This window comes from Canis lupus, chromosome 10, assembly GCF_003254725.2.
Source record: "Canis lupus dingo isolate Sandy chromosome 10, ASM325472v2, whole genome shotgun sequence".
Classification (NCBI taxonomy): domain Eukaryota; kingdom Metazoa; phylum Chordata; class Mammalia; order Carnivora; family Canidae; genus Canis; species Canis lupus.
In genome coordinates this window covers 42760214-42780325 of record NC_064252.1, presented here as the reverse complement: position 1 = coordinate 42780325, position 20112 = coordinate 42760214, and the positions used below count along the sequence as shown (strand labels likewise).

Here is a 20112-nt window from a genome sequence, read left to right as displayed (position 1 = left end):
TCTGAGTGTGGAGCCCCTGTGGCAGGTACTCCTGGGGAACTTGGCTTAGGTGTCTTCTCATCACACACCTGCCATTGAGCAGAATGGTGTAGACAGGGGTCAGGTGACAGGAATCAGGCACGGGAACGGGAGGGATAGGGAAGAAGAGGAAGTGGGTATAGGTCATCAAGGTTTCATGGATTCAGGAAATGTTTAAGGACAAATATAAGACAGAGAAGACGTGGCTGATAAAGAACAGCTATTAGTCACTTGTAAGTTTTCATTTATGACTAAGCAATCCCAGTAATCCCAGTAATTGCAGGATTCCAGAACCTCAGGAAAGCAGAGTGAAGCCTGCATCCCTCCCTCAAACATGCTCTTCCCGGGGGCACCTGGCGAAGGCCTTGGCTCGGCTGGGTGCTCGCTCACGTCCTGCCCACATGGGCAGCCAGCACGTCCCTGGGAGCACAGATCTGGGGTCGTGCATCACTAAAGAAGGTGACACCACTTTTTTCGCATCTTAAAACTGAACAGATTCCACCTGGAAAGCATTAAGCACAGGCCTGTGTACAGATGAATTAAAACCCCATTTTAATTACGCTGCAAACCTCAACTCGGGACGGCCATGCCTCCCGAACCTATCACTAAAGCGAGGCTGTGGGTGACTGAATGGAGCAGGGTGTGCGCACGCTGAGTGTGCGCGTGTGGAGCTGCAGAATTCTCCCTCCCTGTCGGGCTCCCACCCATCCCTGTGCACCTGTCGGACCCACATCACAAAACCAGTTGATCTTAGACAGATCCGTGTGCCCCATTAAAAAGTATCTGCTACTTGAAGTTTCGGGGGTGTTGGTGCGGTCGCAGAGTGTCGGTTTGGGCCTCCTGACTTCAGACCCTCTGGGAAGAGGAGTGTGTGGGCACTGGTGACTCAGCTCTTCTGGGGTCCCCACCCTGATCCCACTCACTCTGCCCCCTCGGCCACCACGGCCTTCACCTCCAGTTCCCCCCGCAGGCTCTGGCCTCGTGGGCCACCCTCAGAGTGTTTCTGCTCCCAGGGCTGCCTGGAGGGGGCGCACCCCAGACACGCGGGACTGTGGGACACGTGTGAATGAAATAAGGAGTCAGAGCCATGGCTCTGAGGCGTGAAGACACAGGCCTACGTGTGGCAGAGGAACCCACATCTGTGGGCCTTAAGACATCCAGCCAGCCGCCCCGGAGAGTACAGGCTCTGGGCAGTGAGGGAGTCTCTGATGCCTTTGGGCTGCGAGAACATTCCTGGATTGTTACTTAATTTTTCGCATTTGTGTGCCTTGACTGTCTAGGGAAGTGTAAATGCCTTGAAGGACTATGGGTTGTCATATTTTGGGGCCCCGTTTCTTCCTGGCTGCATGTAAGCGGGGTTTGTGTATTTGAGTGAACAGATGTATAAATGCGGTCCTTCGTAATGTCATAGGCACCTTGCAGGTTAAGGTCTGAGATAAACAGACACTTCACTGAGCTGGATCTAGACAACAGTTGTCCAAGTGTGATCTGGGGATCCCTGGGGGGGGGGGTCCAGGAGGTCAAAACAACTTTCCTAATATTAACACATTCTTTGCCTTTTTTATTCTCGTGAATATAGTGAACTTTTCTAGAAGCTCCTTGATATCTGATGATTATATGGCCCTGATACCTAATGGAATGAAGGCTCGCATATTTAAGATTTCTCACTTTAACCCACATACACAAGAACTCTTTGGTGTCCTCAGTAATTTTTGAGAGTGTAAAGGGTTTTACTGGAACCAGAAAGTTTGAGAACCTCTAGGCTAAGGCTGGGGCGGGGGAGGGGGGGCGTTAGATAGGACCAAAATGATGACACCTTGGTAGACCTAAGAAAGGTCTAGAAGCAGACAGTAATCCTCTGTTCTCTTTTGCAGGAAAAACTGCATAGAAAATCTAATGGATGAAGATGAGAAAGACAGGGCAAAGAGGTAAGAAGGAGCGGCTTTCCTGCCTCAGTGTGTTCCATGTGGTCTGCCAGGGTCAAATGTGCTTGTCCTCAGCGTGGATGAGAACACCAGCAAGACAGGCCATTGGGGGACATGCTTTTGGTATCCACCATCCTTGAAATATAGCAGTGCTCTACTAAAAAAAAAAAAATAATGTAGACCAGCTCCCTCAATTTTCTTCCTTATCCTGAAATTCCTCATTGTTCGGGACTTGCCAAGTGGCTTATATTTTTCACATGTTTGTATATTAACCTTGGTAACCTGGGTCTCCTTTCAGAGGCCACTGAAGTTTACTGCTTTTCCAGCACAGGGACTGCTTGGTAAGGCAGCCTGACTGGAGCCAGGCATGACTGGTTTCAAATCCCAGCCCCACTGTGGCAGCTGCCTGGCTTTGGACAATAATAGGAATCCTCTTTCCCATACGTCGAACACATAGTAATCATCCCTGTGCGATAAGCACTTCCATGTATCCTGCCTCAGTTTCTTCATCTGTACTTGGAGATCCCACCCCTTACGCCATTGTGGTGTTGGCCAGAAATACTAGCTCGGTAGCTGGCGTGTCAGAGCTGTTTAACCCAATCCTTGCTTATTCCTTCACTGGGCACCTACTGAATACCTACTGTTTTTAAAGTGGAGTCATGAAGTTGATAGTTTGAAGGTAAAGAGCCGTGGAATATTATCAACATCACACAATTCGCCCCTGTGGGCAGTTCCTGTGCTAGGCTTCAGGGAAATAAAGGTGACATGAGGAGGACACAGGTGAAGGGAGGTGGTTGGTAAGTGACTACAGACCATCAGGCTGCAGGTGACAGGCCCAGCAACAGAGTGTGCTCTCTGGGGAAAGCCTTCACTCACAGGCCCAAGGATGAGCCTTCTTCCTCCATATGATCTCTGTCTGCTTCTGCCACTGTGTGTGTGTGTGTGTGTGTGTGTGTGTGTGTGTGTGTGTGTGGCAGGACCCTCAGTCCTCTGCAACGGGCCCTCAGACAGCTGCAGAACTGAAGGGTTTGCTCACTTCCCTTCACAGCACCTACTGCCTGGTTCACTTACAGAATCATCCACTTGCAAATGGAGGAGCCCTCAGAGGTCCCCCAGTTCGGTGTCTGCCTTTCATGTCACCTGTTGAGGGGAAAGGGTGGCAGGCATGAGAACAAATCCCCAGCCACTCCAGGCCTGCTGGATGTAAATCTGTGGGGCACAGCAGGAGTCTGAACTGCTTGTTAACTCCCCAAGTATTTCCTTAAAGAAAAGTCAGGGAGCAGGGTAGACGGCCAGAGGTGTGGGTGAAACAGGTCAGCCAGGAGTGAGGGTTGTTAACACTGGAGGGTCAGCACTGGGGGTTCATCAGACGCTTATCTCTACCTGTCCATGTTTAAAAATTTTCTCAGGGCCTGGGTGATGCCATCGGTTGAGCATCTGACTCTTCGTTTTGGCTCAGGTCATGATCTCAGGGCCATGAGATCGAGCCCCGCGTGGGGCTCTGGGCTCAGTATGGAGTCTGCTTGAGATTCTCTCTCCCTCTCCCTCTCCCTTTCCCTCTGCACTTCCCCACAAAAAGAAAAGAATTTTCTCTGATAAAAATCTAAATAGACAACAATTCAAATAACACCCCCAATTTATTTGGAAGTAACATGCCCTTCTCTTGGCAGTGGGAAACTGCCACCGCCCACAGTGGTGCTCTCAGACCTTAAACCACAACCTCTAAGGGTTGCAAAATCCACCTGGTCCCAAGTAACAAGTGGATGAACAAGACTAGCCCAGACCAGACGAGGTTGGAATCTTCCTGCCCTCTCTCATGGGCAGGCGGACTTCCAGTTCTTTCCTCTGGGTGTTTGGCCTCTTGGTCTCCTCACAGGTAGCTGTGGAGTGGGTGCAGGGGCAACACCAGCCCAGTTGCAGCTCGTGAATTCCAACAGACCCTCCCCACTGTCAGCTTCCACTTCCTCACCTGTAACACCACACAGTCATTTCTGTCCTGTCCTCCTCCATGGTTATTTTGGGAATCAGCCACAAAATACACAAAGAAGCTCCTGTGTGTGTGTGTGTGTGTGTGTGTATGTGTTAATTGTTACATGTATGTAAAAATGTAGGACACAGGGCCCTGGATGGTTCAGTTGGTTAAGTGTCTGCCTTCAGCTCAGGTCGTGATCCCAGGGTCTAGGGATTGAGCCCTGCGTTGGGCTCCCCGCTCAGCAGGGAGTCTGCTTCTCCCTCCCCCCCCCCCCCCCGCTCATGATCTCCTTCTCTCACACACACTCTCTCTCTCTCAAATAAATAAAATCTTAAAAAAAAAAAAAAAGGAAAATGCAAGACACTAATACATTGACAGGGTATTCTCATTCTCAGCAACATGAAAAGGTCAGCGGCGGTGGCCGGCAGCCACGGAGTGCTTCCTCTGAGCCCTAATCCTTTGATGCTATGTTCTTTTCTCTGCATTATCACATATCATCCCAACATCCCTCTGAAGTGTGTTTCACTATTATTCCCATTCTACAGATGAGGAGAGGAAGGCTTAGTAACTCATCAAACATCATAAAGCTCTAACAAGTGGCAGGAGTGGAAGTTAAATAAAGGCTTCCTGACCTCAGACTCTGTGCTTACTCCCAGATCACGGCACACCCCTTCACGTAGGGACTGACCAGTCACTCTGGCAAGCCCAGGTGGACAGCTGTATTGTGCTGTGATTTTGGAGTCAGTGGGAGTCTGCTGCTACCATCCTCATCTTCAGGTCACCTCTCAGCCCCCCAGTCCTAGCCCTGCCTCTACTGCACTGCTTACCTCGAAATCCAGAGGAGATGAAATGCTACAACACTCAGGGGTCACCAGATAGAGACATCCCAACAAAACCTCTTCTAAAAGTTCTTAGAAATAAATCAGATCGTACCCAGTTTCTTTCCATTCATTCCCACCCCTGTTTGCTCTGAGCTGTGGGTACCCACAGCCCCACATTGCCTGTTCGGGATGTGTGCCCACATCTGGGATAGTGAGGCTGCTGGCCAGCCTTCACCCCCTCTTGACCTCAGATGGGGAAATAGGTCTAGAATGTTTGGTAATACCCAGATCTGTTGCCAGAATACCAGCAATAATGCAGTAGCCTTCATAACACTTGGGGAGAAACCAGGACAAAATGACCCACTATCCTAAGATTATATCCTTTTTGAAGCCTCTAACTCTAGCAGGTTTGGTAGCAGCATGGGAGGCCCTTCCCCTAATCCCACCTAGAGGCCTGATAGGAATAGTTTTCACTCACATGATGGTCTTTTTTTTTTTTTTTTTTGATGAGATTAGAAATGCTCGGCTTCAGCTCAAAAACCCTCATTGTCTCCAGAAAACACGCGCTGTGTTGGGCAAGGTTTCCAAAGCTTTAGGGAATTCATGGTTTGTTTGGATTGTTTGATCGAGTATTCTGAACCAGGACACAGTTCCACTTCTGTGAATTTCCGTGTAAATCCAGTGAGTATTGAGTGCCCATTGTGTGTCAGGACTATTTGCTGTTTTCTTTGGGGAAGATGCAAAAAACATGGTCCTTGAACTCAAAAAAGGAAACAGTTTGAAGGAGAGACATTTGGAATCCCTAGATAATGAGGTTCACAGCTGACCATTTTGGGGTCCAGTCATACATACACATGTATTTCTAATTCTGGCGTGACATAGTTTTGGTGTGTGTGTGTGTGGGGGGGTCATCCAGGAAGCGGTGCAGTGGGCAGGAAGTACATAGCTTAGAATGAGACAGGCCTGGCTTAGACTCCTGACACTTACACTTTCTGTCCTCAGATGAGCTACTGCACTTCTCTTAGCTGCAGTTTCTTCCTCTGCCAAATGGGGGTGAAAATAGTAGCAACTTCTTTGTAGGGTTATGGCTGGAACTAAATGCAGCTGTTTGTAAGCCCCCAGCACACTGCAGAGAACACAGCAACACCAAGGTGCCTGGAGCACTCGCTGTGAGCCTGCAGCATTTTACATGCATGAACTCTGTGATCCTCACAGCAGCTCTGCAACCTAGGGAAGCAGAGAGAGTTTTTTTGTTTGTTTTTTTTTTTAAGATTTTATTTACTAAAAGAAAAAAAAAGATAAAGAATAAAAAAAGATTTTATTTACTTATCCATGAGAGACAGAGAGAGAGGCAGAGACATAGGCAGAGGGAGAAGCAGGCTCCATGCAGGGAGCCCGATGTGGGACTTGATCCCAGGACCCCTGGATCAGACCTGAGCCAAAGGCAGACGCTCAACCACTGAGCCACCCAGGTGCCCCTAAAGTTGGACTTCAGCGGGAATTCCAGCACTACAACCGAGAAGCCTATACGTGTATGAACCTTTGAGAAAGCAAGCGTTGCAAAAGGAAAAGCTTTAGCCATTGGGAGGCTGTTCCTTTCTCCTGGTTCCCCCAGGGGTAGTTTATCAATGTGGACCAATGACTGAGACCATTCACTCGCCCTCCCATCAATATTTGTTAACTAAGTCAGTATTAAGCAAGTGGAAGAGAAAGAGGAGGGTACATAGCATTACTGTGCCCTCAGAGGGCTTTGGGCAAGTTAGAGAGGCATTCTGGAAAACCAGCATAAAGGAGGAAGCACATCCTGCAGGGTCTGTGTTGAGCAGAGCTGGGATGCTGATCAGGATTCATAAGCTCTATTTTTCAGCCACATGCTCTTTGGTGGAGAGAAATATGGTGAAGAGGAGGAGACTGACCTCATCTTATTATTTCATTTCTCTGGTTGTAAATTCTGTAGGTCTGAAAGGAAAAGCTGGTCCGATCCATTGAGGAGGACTCCAGCTCCGTGCACACTCCCTGATGCCCCTGGGTGCGGGCTCGGTGCCGAACGAGAAGGCTGGCCTTGGTCTTGATATGTCGATGTTTCCAGCTAGAGCCGATAGTGCTAATTCTGCTGGGATTTTCTTTCATAGGCTCTTGACTGGGAGTTATGCACATCATTGTAAGCCCCGACGCAGGGAAAATATGGCAGTAAAAAAACGTTGAGACTTCCTTTCTGCTTGTTTTATTTGGTGATTAAGGCAGCAGCAGGCATTAGGAGAGCATAGAGGTATCAGGACACACGATTCATTTATATTACCCCGTAATTTCCAGATGAGTGAATCTGTATTCCAAACAAAGGGAAAAAGTAGAACCGTACTCGCAAGCAGAATGCTAATTCTTACTGTGGCCCAGTAAACAGCAGAATGGAAAAGAGGCCTCCCTCCCTTCGAGGCTCTTGGCTTCTACCCTGGTGGGGTACTTTGGTCGGCTAAGAATTGTCAGAAGGAGAATTGTGTGCCTGGTAGGCTTAGAAACTTGGGAAAGTCTTAGCTCAGGGACACCCAGAGAAGTCTGGAACCTCTCTGGGAGCATCTGAGGCGAAGAGGAATTCACCAAAAGCCCTTTCAGTAATTTCACTAAATTTTGAAAAAGGAAGGTCAGAAGTCCACCATTTTGAAAAAGCTTCTTTTCTGCAGGAAAAGCTAAATATCCCTTTGAGAATTTCAGTGACAAGTTGCTAAGGCTTGCGCTCCCGTGAAATTCTCCCTGTGTGACTGTTAAGTAAGGCTCACTAGAAAATGAGGCCAGCTTCCCATTTGGCCTCGACATTTTCTGATAACTCTGGTTAAGAGTAAAGATGTCCCGGTTACATCTCAGAAGAAAAGAATACCACTGGCCGAGCTCAGCCATCCCACAAACGCTTCGCCAAGTCTCTGCATCAGAAAACATACTCCAAAATTCTCTGTGAGATGAGGGCAGCACCAGCCTGACCCATCTGGCTCCACGGGGGGTGGCTTTTCTCTCCACACACCCAGGTGGCATTCTCTCCTTGAATCGAGCTCCTGAGCTCAGAGGTGTCTCTAGCCCCCACCATCTGGGTATGCAGGAGGCTGCCCGGCTTATGGACATGAGGAGGTGTACACCTGCCTGGGCACAGCAGGGGACAGCTGATCTTAAATGGACCTTGCTTTATGCCTTAAAGGGAAAAATCTGAGGAAATGCCCCCCCAAAACAAGTTTGGGCCATGCTCTTTACTTTTTCTCCCTTTCGGAGAGTTTCAGGGCTCCTTAGCACATTAAAAGTGCTAAGATGGCGATTAGCAAATAACCCAAAATCTGTTCCATTTTATGGAACTGTGAATTTAGAAAATTATCTGGGGGAAAAAAAAACAAAATCAGTAACAACGAAAAATAACCTTCTCTGGCCATAGTCCTTCTTTTTTCTCTAAGTAACTCTTCACAACTTTCCATGAAGACCTTTTGCCCAATACTATCTTATATCAACTTTATTTGCATCATTTTTGTGCATTTTCTTACATATGAAAAAGCACCAAAATGACATTTGAAAAATACAGAAAGGTATAAAGAAATCAACAAAGCTCATTTATAATCATCACTACCTAGATGTAGGCACTGTTCATATTTTGACATATTTCCCATCTCATTTTTCTACCACACCCATCAAACTTTAACAGGAATACTCCCACAGGGTCCCTGTTAATGTGGCTGACCAGACTCCAATTTATTCCTCATGGAAGTTCACCTTTCACGGATGGGACTGTCTTAATGTGGAAGATATTTAAAATTTATGTCATGCCCGTGAGCGTTGCCTTGTTAGAGTTGCCTCTCTGGATGTCGACAGTGAGCACCTACTTGATCTCTTTCAATTCTACAGGAAACTCTGAGTTCCTTTGTCAACCACTCCATCTGTTGCAGGTACCCTGAAGACTTTTGTGAAAATTTCACAAGAAGTGTAAGACCTAATCCTGATAAGCACTCTCAGACAGGTTCATTTTGCCCGGTTTATAAGACTCAGGTTTGAGAGGCCTGGTCTGCATGCTGATCGGTTTCTGTCCCATCCTATAATGTGGAACTAGTTAGCCGGGTTTAGACACACCAGAATTTCTGCTCTAGAAGAAATCTTGGGCATCGCTGAGTCTTTGCCGTAGGCACTAACTCTCCTGGGTTGTCTGTTGCTGTGTAACGAGCCTCTCCAAAATGTACAGGATAAAAGTGACATCATTCATTTGCCCGTGGATCTTCAACTTGGGTGGGGCCTGACAGGGAATGCCTGTCCCTGTTCCCTGTGGTCTCAGCGAGAGCAGCTCAAAGATGGTGGCCTGGGTGGGGGCACCTGGGTGACTCAGTCAGCTGAGCATCCACTCTTTCTGCTGGGGCTCTGATCACATGGGTCATCAGATCAAGCGTGCCTTGGGCTCTGCGCTCAGCAAGGAGTCTGCTTGAGATTCTGTCCCCCTCCCCCTTCCCCCACACGCATGAACACACGTGCTCTCTTTCTCTAAGATAAATAAATCTTTAAAAAAAAATGGTGGGCTGGAACCACCTGAAGACATGCTTTCTCCCATTAGTGGCTAGTGGTTGATGGAGGCTGTCAGGGAGACTGTGGCTTTCCACATGGAGGTGTGGTGGCGACCTCACAACACGTGACTGGGTTCCAGGGCAAACATTCATGGGCGAGAGAGCCAGAGGGGAGCTGCATTGTCCTCTTACTACCTGGCATTGGAAGTCAAGCAGTTCCTTGTGCTACATTCTATCCCCCAGATGCAAGTCACCAAGGCCAGCCAACCCATACTCAAGGAGGCCGGGGGGTGGGAGGTGGGGGTGGGGAACTCATCTTTCAATGGGGGGAGTTTCGGAAAAATTTTAATTCTCTGGTTTGAAATCACCATGTCAATGTCCTCACTGTTTTATTAGAGGAAACAGGCCTGTGGAGGTTGGTGTACTTGCCTATTCTCTCCTGGCATAGGTAGCAGAACCAATATGAGAACTTCTGGAAATTTGTCTAATGCCCCTTAAGCTAAGCTGTATCATCCTGATTCTCTGCTACCCCAACCACTCTTCTTCCAGTGGTGACTGTAAGTGTGAAAGTAACATGCCTCATGAAATGCCTTTAGCTCCTCACCGTGGAGACTCTCTGTAGGAAGAAGTTACTCTACATAGAACTGAATACTTACAGACCTATTGTTATACCTATTACTCAAAAATTTGGCTGCTCTAGGTAGCAAGGGCAGCCCACTAGTGCTTCTATCACCAGTTCTAGCCACTGGTTTTCAATTCTGTTGGTTAGCTTTTGATTTTTTCAGCTTTTACTCCATTTGGCCAACTAAAGGCGATTCAGAGAACATCTTCTGTTTTCCCTCATCAGCATGTTCCATCTACTCAGTTAACAAAACTAGACTTCTTGGGGCCAGTTTAAAAGATGGCAACCTCAGAATTCAACATCAGGTAGAGATCCTGGTGTGGAAGTGTGTCAGATGTTATGGGTAGCATCTCACTGGATGCTTGAGGGGCTTACACAGAAGGCACCACCAGCCCAACCTGTCTGCACATAAAGTAGATTTTTTAAAAAGATTTTATTTGTTTATTCATGAGAAGGAGGCAAAGACATAAGCAGGGGGAGAAGCAAATACTCCTCAGGGAGCCTGATATGGGACTTGAACCCAGAACCCCGGGATCATGATCTGAGCCAAAGGCAGGTGCTCAACCACTGAGCCACCCAGGTGCCCCTGCACATGAAGTAGATTAAAAGTAGATTAAAAGAGTCCACTCATGATGATAGTAATTTTTTCCTCTTTTCACTGACTTTATTTTTATTCCTGATCTAGTTCACAGATCAGGAGTTCTGATACAGTGATTTTTCATTTCTTCCATTTGGGAAACAGGATTTTTGGTGACATAAAATTCACCTGCATCACTGTTGTGTGCCTTTGTGAATTTACAGAGGACTGAGGACACAAACCTACAGGAACACATCTACATTCACTTGCATGCTCAAATTCCCCATTCTGGCCATGAGGCCTCTCCTAGGAGGATGCAAGATCAATGTCTTCTTTCCTGGTCTGTGCCATAAGCTTCTCAGAAAGACCTGCTCCCCATCCAGCTACAGCTCTCCCTCATCAGTAGCTAAGTGTAAAGCCCAGTCTTGCACACTCAGTATGCCTACCTGTGATCATCTCCTCACCAAGAAGGACGGGAGAGAAGCATTGAGCATAGTTTATATAATATGCCTCATGAAATCCCCCAACAGAAGGGCCTTCAAAATTCCACCTATAGGAGAAATGAAAGAGGGGTGTGTTTGTGTGTACCTGTGTACATATGTGTGTTCCTCTTCTGCAAGACTTGACTTTGAAACCATGGTCCTCTCCCACACCCTTTCTGCAGTGTCTCCTTCCTTGAGTTCTCTTGATAAGCAGGGTCACCTCATAAGAATGCCAGCTGCGGAACTAAATCTCACTTAGATTCTAAACTACAAGTACAATATTCCTGTGGAATTCCAGGGCTCTGGGAGCCTACACCTCTGCCCCTCACCGCATGTGCCTCAGCTAGGCAATATGGGTCCCCAAGTTACCCTCAATGGGCAGGAAGAGTAGTTTTATTGGTTTAGTAAATTCTATGTTGAGATGCGCTATAGTTTCCTTTTGATACTTCTTTAATGCTAGCTCATTAAAGTGATACAGTCATGCCAAAGGAAGGAGGACCTGCCTAATTCATCTGTAATCCTCCTTGTTTCCCAAGAGCCACCCAGAAAAATGCTTCCCTAAGAATCTATCATTAACTATTGTCTAGCTCTCCCCTATATACTTCCCTGTATAAGGGATCCTGCCATCAGGGCTTCAGAATTTATGTTCCTACTTTTTGATTCCTATGGGTCTTTTACATACTCACTAAACAAGGTATGAAAAGATATACTGATGTTCTGGAATTGGGTAAGATGGAGTCAGCCTACTCCATCCTGTCCACCACACTGAATAGAGTTATAAAACCTGGGCAAATTATATGTAATAGCTATTTGAGAACCCTGGAGAGTATATAGTAGGAGGCAGACTAGAAAAGCATCAGAATTTGAAGTACCACTGAACTGGTATTTTCTTCCTTCCAGTAATCCCTAACCTAGACTCAATGCAGCTGAAACCACAAGTAGAAATCTGTGCTGAATGAGAGAGGACCCAGAGAAGCCCTCTAGTCCTGCATGGGGAGTAAGAGCAGGGTCTCTAATGCTCAGATTGAACAAGGGGAAATCTGCCCTCTTTTGTTCTTTTCTTCATGTCCTTGTATACTGTAAGCAATCATGTGATAGCAGGAGCAACAGCAACAGGGATCCATACGAAACTTGAAATGTTGAGGGAAAGGAACTTATCTCTCTGAATGGAGGAACTATTGTTCTAAGAGGGTGGGATGAAATTCATGCTTCTTTCTTCCTCTCTATCTTTCTACTACATGGCCCCAAATGAAGGTGCAGATGTAAAAAGTGTGAGGCAAAGCAGAATAAAACCAAGAACCAGCTTTCTGGCCAGAGGAACAAAAATGGGGCATGGAAACCAGAAAGTACTAGGCAGAGATCTGAGAGGAAGGAGCTCAGGAAAGAGACCAAATAAAGAAGGTTATGAGATCCTGAGCCCACCACCAAACTGAATATGCATGAATCTGACCTTAAATTGCATCCCATAGACTTTCAGATCTGAACTGTGGGGTAAACCACCACCCAAGATCCAAGACCAGCCACATGGGACAAATCTAAGTAGCACCATGGATTTCTTATCAGAAACCATGGAAGCTGGGATGCCTGGGTGGCTCAGCGGTTCAGCATCTGCCTTTGGCATGATCCCGGGATGCCAGGATCAAGTCCCACATCGAGCTTCCTGCATGGAGCCAGTTTCTCCCTCTGCCTCTCTCTCTGTGTGCCTCTTACGAATAAATAAATAAATCTTAAAAAAAAAAATCTTGGAAGCCATCTGGTGATGACACAGCATCTTTTTAAAGTTGAAAGAAAAGAACCATTAGCCCAGAATTCTAGATTCAGTAAAAATACCCATCAGAAATGAAGGTAAGTGAAGACATTCTCAAATGAAAAAAACAACAACAAAACAAACAAAAAACCTAAGAAAGTTTTTTTATCAGTAGACCTGCTCTGAAAGAATTGCTAAAGGAAGTTTTTCTAACAGAAAGGAAATGATACCAGATGGAAACTTGAGATAAGAGATATAATGGAAGAGTAACAGAAATGGTAAATATCTGGCTACATAGAATAGATAGTCTGACATTTGGGAAAAAATAACATAAGCTTATCTGATTCAGTGTGTGTAGATGTAGTGCGTAAGATAACTGCAACATAAAGGGAGAGAGAATATAGGGAATTAAATGGAATAAAGTTTCTACATCCCACTTGAAATGATAAAATATTCTAAGTTTTTATATTATAACCCATTGAGTAATTACTAAGCACTATACAAGGTACTGTAGTAAATAAAAACACAATTGATAAATTAAAATGGAATGCCAAAAAATGTTTTGACAACCCAAAAGAAGGCAAGATAGAAGAAATAGGAACAACAAAAAGAATAAAAAAAAAAACCCAGATGGTACAATGATACACCTAAACCTAAACATATAATTACATTAAATGTAAGCATTCTAAATATGCCAACTAAAAGCAATTGTTGGAATGAATTTTTTTAAAGATTTATTTATTTAATTTATTTATGATAGACATAGAGAGAGAGAGAGAGGCAGAAGGAGGAGGGAGAAGCAGGCTCCATGCCGGGAGCCCGACATGGGACTCGATTTCCAGACTCCAGGATCGCGCCCTGGGCCAAAGGCAGGCACTAAACCACTGAGCCACCCAGGGATCCCCTGAATGAATTTTTTTAATGACTTAACCATATGCTGTTCACAAAGTATTCACTTAAAATATGATAAGTAGGCTCAAAGTAAAATTGAGGGTGATGACATACCACACAAACAGTAATGAAAAGAAAGCCAGAGTAACTATATTAATACAAAATAAGGTAGATTTCAGAGCAAAGAAGATTACCAGAAATAAAGAATGACATTATATAATAATAATGAGTCAATTTACCAAGAACACATAACAATTCTAAATGTGTATACACCTAACAACAGAACTTCAGAATGCATGAAGCACAACCTAAAGAACTGCAATGAGTCTTTAATATGCTTATCACAGTAATAGAACTAGTCAGATAGAAATTTAGCAAGGATATAGAAGAACTGAAAAAACCATCAACCAACAGGATCTGCTGGACATTTATAGAACACTCCGCCCAACAATGGCAGAATGCACACTGTTTTCAAGGACCCATTGAACATTCACTAACCAAATCCTGCTTCATAAAATAAATATAAAGAAATATAACTGAACTGAAATTAAATTGCAAACAGAAAAATGGCAGGAACAATGTCTCTAAAACTGGAAATTAACAGTATGGCTTCTAAGTAATTCAAAGGCTTTTTGTTTTGTTTTGCTTTGTTTTGTTTTTAAGTCTTTTTTTAATATTTTATTTTTTTTAATTTTTATTTATTTATGATAGTCACACAGAGAGAGAGAGAGAGAGAGAGAGGCAGAGACACAGGCAGAGGGAGAAGCAAGCTCCATGTACCGGGAGCCCGACGTGGGATTCGATCCTGGGTCTCCAGGATCGCGCCCTGGGCCAAAGGCAGGTGCCAAACCGCTGTGCCACCCAGGGATCCCTAATTCAAAGGTTAAAGAGGAAGTCTCATGGAATTTTAGAAAATATTTTGAACTGAACAAAAATTAAAATACAACATATCAAAATTTGTGGGTTGTAGCTAAAGCAGTGCTTAGTGGGAAATCTACAACATTAAATGGGTACACTGGGGAAAAAAAGGTCTCAAATCAATATCTAAGCCTTCACCTGAAGAAACTATAAACTGTAGAGCAAAATAAATTCAAAGCAAATAGAAGAATGAAAATATTAAGAGCATAAATCTATAAGAGTGAAAACAGAAAAATTATAATGAAAAACCAAAACATGATTTTTTTAAAAATCAATAAAATTGGTAAGCCTTTTGCAAGAATGACCCAAAAAAATACATAAATTACCAATAGCAGGAATAAAAAGGGAAGTATTATTACACACCCTTCACACATTAAAGGACCATAAAGGAATACTCTAAACAATTGTATCCACATAAATTTGACAACCTAGATGAGAGGTACCAATTACTCAAAAAACGTAAGGTACCAAAACTCCTGCAAGATGAACTAGAAAGCCTGAAGTGTCCTATAACTAATAAGGAAATTGAATTTATAGTTTAAAATCTTCTGAAAAAAAAATCTCAGACCCAAATGGTTCCACTGATGAATTCTGCCAAACATTAAAAGAAAAAATATCACCAATTCTATACAGTCCTTCCCAGAAAATTAAGAGGAGGAAACACTTCCCAACTTATTTTCTGAGGCCAGCATTACCCAGAAAATACACAGTACAAGAAATGAAAATATATACATATGTCATATATACCTATGTGGAAAATACATCAAAACCTCTGAAGTTTTTATCCAGGGGTTGTAAGGGTGTTCAGCATTCAAAAACCAGTCATTGTAATCCATCAAGGTAGCAGGATAAAGAAGAAAAACCAAAATCACATGGTCATATTCAAGGAAGCAGAAAAGGTGTTTGACAGAGTTCAACTTATATGTTTGATATAAACTCTCAGCAAACTAGGAATTGGAGAGAATTTCCTTAAATTGGTAAAGGGTATCTATAGAGGAATCCCTGGGTGGCTCAGCAGTTTAGTGCCGCCTGCAGCCCAGGGCATGATCCTGGAGACCAGGGATCGAGTCCCATCAGGCTCCTTGCCTGGAGCCTGCTTCTCCCTTTGCCTGTGTCTCTGCCTCTCTCTCTCTCTCTCTCTCTCTCTCTCTCTCATGAATAAACAAATAAAATATTTTTTAAAAAGGGGTATCTATATAAAACCTATAGCTGATATACTTACTGACAAAAGACTGTTTTCCCTTCTAAGATGGGAAATAAGACAAAGGTATCTGCTGTCATCACTCTGTTCAATGTCATACTGCATGTCTTAGCCAGAGCAATAGGAGTAAAAGAAACCAAATGCATGTTGATTGGAAAAAAGGAAATAATGATTCCCTTATTAACAGATGACATGTTTGTATATATAGGCCCTCCCAAGACACTTAGCAAAACAAACAACTAAAAACTCCTGTAACTAACAAGTGAATTTAACAAGGTCACAGGATACACGGTCAACACACAAATCAATCATCTTTCTGTAGGCTAATGTGAACTATTAGAAACTGATATTAAAAGTGCAATGCCACTTTTATAATCAATCCAAAAGAATGAAATACTTAGGTATAAATCTAATAAGACATGTGAGACACCTACTAGAAAATTGCAAAATAGTAGAAATCAGTGATAACCTAAATAAATGGAAAGATTGTGTTTATGATTGGAAGACTCAACAGAATAAAGATATCAAATTTCCCCCAAATTGGCCCATAGATTTAAAGCAATTCCAATCAAAATCCCAGCAGAACTCTGTAGGAATAGACAAGTTGGTGGTAAATGTAATGGAAAGGCAGAGAAACTAGAATAGTCAAAAATAATTTTGAAAAAGAAGAATAAAGTTGGAGGGATCACATTATCCAATTTTAAGACTTATTATAAAGCTACATGGTACTGGTGGAGGAATAGATCCGCTGGTCAATGAGACAAAATAGAAAATAGAGAACCAGAAACTGACCCACCTAAATATGACCAACTCATTCTTTACAAAGGTAATCCCATGTAGAGATGCCTTTTCCTTAGTGATATTGCAAAAATTGGACAACCCTATACAAACAAACTTCAACCTAAACCTTACTTATTATAAAAATAACTAACTCAAAGTGGATCATGAAATGTAAAATGTGTAGAACTCCTGGAAGAAAACACAGGAGAAAATTGTGGCCTGTGATTGGGCAGAGGATTCCCAGACCTGACACCAAAAGCACAATCCACAAAAGAAAAAAATTGCTAACTTGGACTTCATCACAATGAGAAACTTTGACCCTGTGAAAGACACTATTAAGAGAATAGAAAGGCGAGCTGTGAGAAAATACTGACAAATCATATGTCAGACAAAGGATTTGTGTCAGAATATGTAAAGGATGCTCAACACTCAACAGTAAGGGAACAAAACCACAACTTCAAAATGGGCAAAAGACATGAACAGATGCTTCACCAAAGAAGATCTACAGATGGCAAAAAAAGAACATCATTAGCCATTAGATAAATGCAAATTTAAGCCCCAGTGAGATAATACTGCACATCTCTTAGATTAGCTAAAATGAAAAGTACTGACAATATTAACTCCCCTTGAGGAGAAAGAACATCTGGATCGCTCCTACATGGCTGGTGAGGGGGTAGGATGGTAAAGCCACTCTGGAAAACAGTTTGGCAGTTTCTTATGAAGCTAAACATACATTTTCCATATGACCCAGGTTACTCATTTCAGAGAGCTGAAAACTTGTGCTTACACACAAAAAAACTTGTACACAAATGTCTACAACAGGTCTCTTCATGACTGCAAAAAAAAAAAAAAAAGGAAAACTTGAAATTTCTTCACAGATAATTGGATAAACCAGCTGTGGGACATCCATACGATAGAAAACCAGTGCTCAGCACTAAGACAGGGAGGGTACTGATAGGCACAGCGACCTGAATGAGTCTCAAAGGCCTTCTGTGGGTAGAAGAAATCAGGCTTGGGGGTTATGTGCTGTGCGATTGTGTTTATATGACATTCTCCAAAAGGGAGGGCACAGTGATGGAGAACAGGTGGGGGTTGCCAGGGGCTACAGGTGTGGAGAGAATGAAGAAGATTTTTAGAGGGAATTCTTCTGTCTCTTAGTTGTGATCATGGTTACATGAATTTCCTCATGTGTGAAAATTTCTAGAACTGTGCCCCGAAGAAAAAGTCAAGTTTACTGTGTGTTCATTTTGAGAGTAAAAATTTTAGGGGATCCCTGGGTGGCGCAGCGGTTTGGCGCCTGCCTTTGGCCCAGGGCGCGATCCTGGAGACCCGGGATCGAATCCCACATCAGGCTCCCGGTGCATGGAGCCTGCTTCTCCCTCTGCCTGTGTCTCTGCCTCTCTCTCTCTCCCTCTCTCTCTGTGACTATCATAAATAATAAATAAAAAAAAAAAAAAATTAAAAAAATTTTAAAGGTCTATATTGTCAGCATTACTTGTCCTTTGACCAATGAAATTCAAGTGAGGCTCCTTTGCCTCTGATTCCCAACTTTCTCTCCTGTGCTCCTCACAATGAGTTTGGTTAGTACTGAGCTGAGGAGCACAGCCCGTAGCCATGCAGGGCACTGTGGTCCTGTGCCCGACCACCCTCCCCCCTCCTTCCAGTCTCTGCTCACTTCCCCCTGCGTTGGGTCCCTCTCTTCTTTTTCCTGAAGTCCTTACCCTTTCCCTCCCTGAGACTGCCCATCAGCAGTCTGGATTCATCCGAAAGCCATGACCAGACCACCTGTACTGGCATTTGAGACTCTCTTCTTCTTGTCCTCTCTCTCTCACCTTACTTTCCCGCATGTCCCCAGCTGTCCTGTCACACCTGACCACTCGGCTCTTCCTTGGCTGATTCCCCCCGCTTGCCCACCCACCCCTCCAGGCCACCTTGCCTCAGCCCCTTCCCTGAAGGCTTCCTGGACTACCTCGCATGGTTGATCTCCTCCCCTTGTGAACTCTCCAGCAATTTGTCTCAACTTGTCGCCTAACCCTTATCACATTGCACCTGATGTAGAAATTGCATTTCTTCCTCTAAACCCTAAGCTTCTTTTTTTTTTTTTTAAGATTTTATTTATTTATTCATGAGAGAGGGGCAGAGACACAGGCTTCCCTGCGGGGAGCCTGATGCGGAACTCGATCCCAGGACCCCAGGATCACACCCTGAGCCGAAGGCAGACGCTCAACTACTGAGTCACCCAGGTGTCCCTAACTCTAAGCTTCTTTTTAGTTGGCCTTTTTTAGTTGATTTTCTGCAGTATTTTTCCCTGAGCACAAATACCATCATCCTGTTAGCATGCAATGCCATTTTTTTTCTGCAGAATGTGTTCAGTTTCTATGCTGTCACCTCAAGCAGCCCGATTTGTCATTCTTAGTCCTGTGTTCCCAGAGCGCTGGTGCACAGCTCCATAACAGATACCTCATGATGGTTCTGAGGGAGCTGCAGGAGACAGGAGAGCACACTGCTTCCCAGTACAGGTGCCCACGCCAGCCTGCTCTACCACTTCCCAGTCATTTGACTTCAGGGAGTCATACATCTCAGTGCCTCAGCTGCTTCATCTGTGAAATGGGAATAGTAGTATCTTAAAGGGTCATTGTGAAGATTAAAGTAATTAATATATATATATAACATTTACAATAGTGCCTGTTACATAGTAAGTACCAGGCAAATGTTATCTCCGTGACCAATGTCCCTTGAGGAACACTCGAAAAGATCCCCTGGGGCTTTTCAGCCCTGCATTCAAAACCAAAGGGTCAAGCTTGTATCAATCTGTATTTAAAACATACACACAAACACAGACACACAGACATAGACACCCCTTCCCTCCCAGCCCTCCTCTCGTTCTCTCTGCCTCCCCCGTCTCTTCAATTCAATAAGAAGACAAACAACGCAGTTGAAAAATGGGCAGAAGATTGGAGTAGACATTTTACAAAAGAAAATATATGAAATAGTAGTAAACATGTGAAGGGGTGTCCAACATCATTAATCATCAGAAAGAGGCAAATTGAAACCACAATGAGGAAACATCGCAGTGCCTAAAGTGAGAAGAGACTGATGGTACCACATGTTGACAAGCATGTGGAGCAACACAAACCCTCATAGGTGGCCGGTGGACATGCAGACAAGGGACAGCCACCTGGCATAACAGCATGGCAGTATCTAACCGCGGTGAACATATACTTAGAGTATGAGTCAGCAATTTCACGCCTGTGTATTTGCCCAAGAGAAATGTGTTCCTGTGTCTACCCAAAGACACGGATGTGAATACTCAGAGCAGCATTATTCTCAATACCCCTGCACTGGAAACAACCCAGGGAACACTAGTCAGCCGTCAAAAGGGATCTTAATACATGCAACAATGTGGATGCATCTCCAAAACTTAATCCAATGTACGTTAAAGACTATATGCTGTCCGATTTTATTTATATGAAATTCTAAAAATGTCAAAACTACAGTGACAGCGGATCATTGGCTTCCTGTGGCTGTCATTGACGGTTGATCAACAGCAAAGATGCAGGAGACTACCTTTCAGGATGAGGGAACTGTTTCATCTCTGGGTGTGGTGGTGGTGACACAATTACCAAAATCCATCAAAC

General features: G+C 44.2%; 1 protein-coding gene across 3 annotated transcripts in view; it reads left to right on the top strand.

Annotated features, from left to right (window-relative positions):
- The window catches only part of NPAS2 (neuronal PAS domain protein 2), a 158709-nt gene that overhangs the window by 71166 nt on the left and 67431 nt on the right, over positions 1 to 20112 (top strand). For all 3 annotated transcript variants that reach the window (XM_049115443.1, XM_025463851.3, XM_025463850.3), the window contains exon 2: positions 1893 to 1946. In XM_049115443.1, the coding sequence (XP_048971400.1) occupies positions 1915 to 1946 (32 nt within the window). In that variant the 5' untranslated portion in view covers positions 1893 to 1914. The remainder of the gene's footprint in view (positions 1 to 1892; positions 1947 to 20112) is intronic.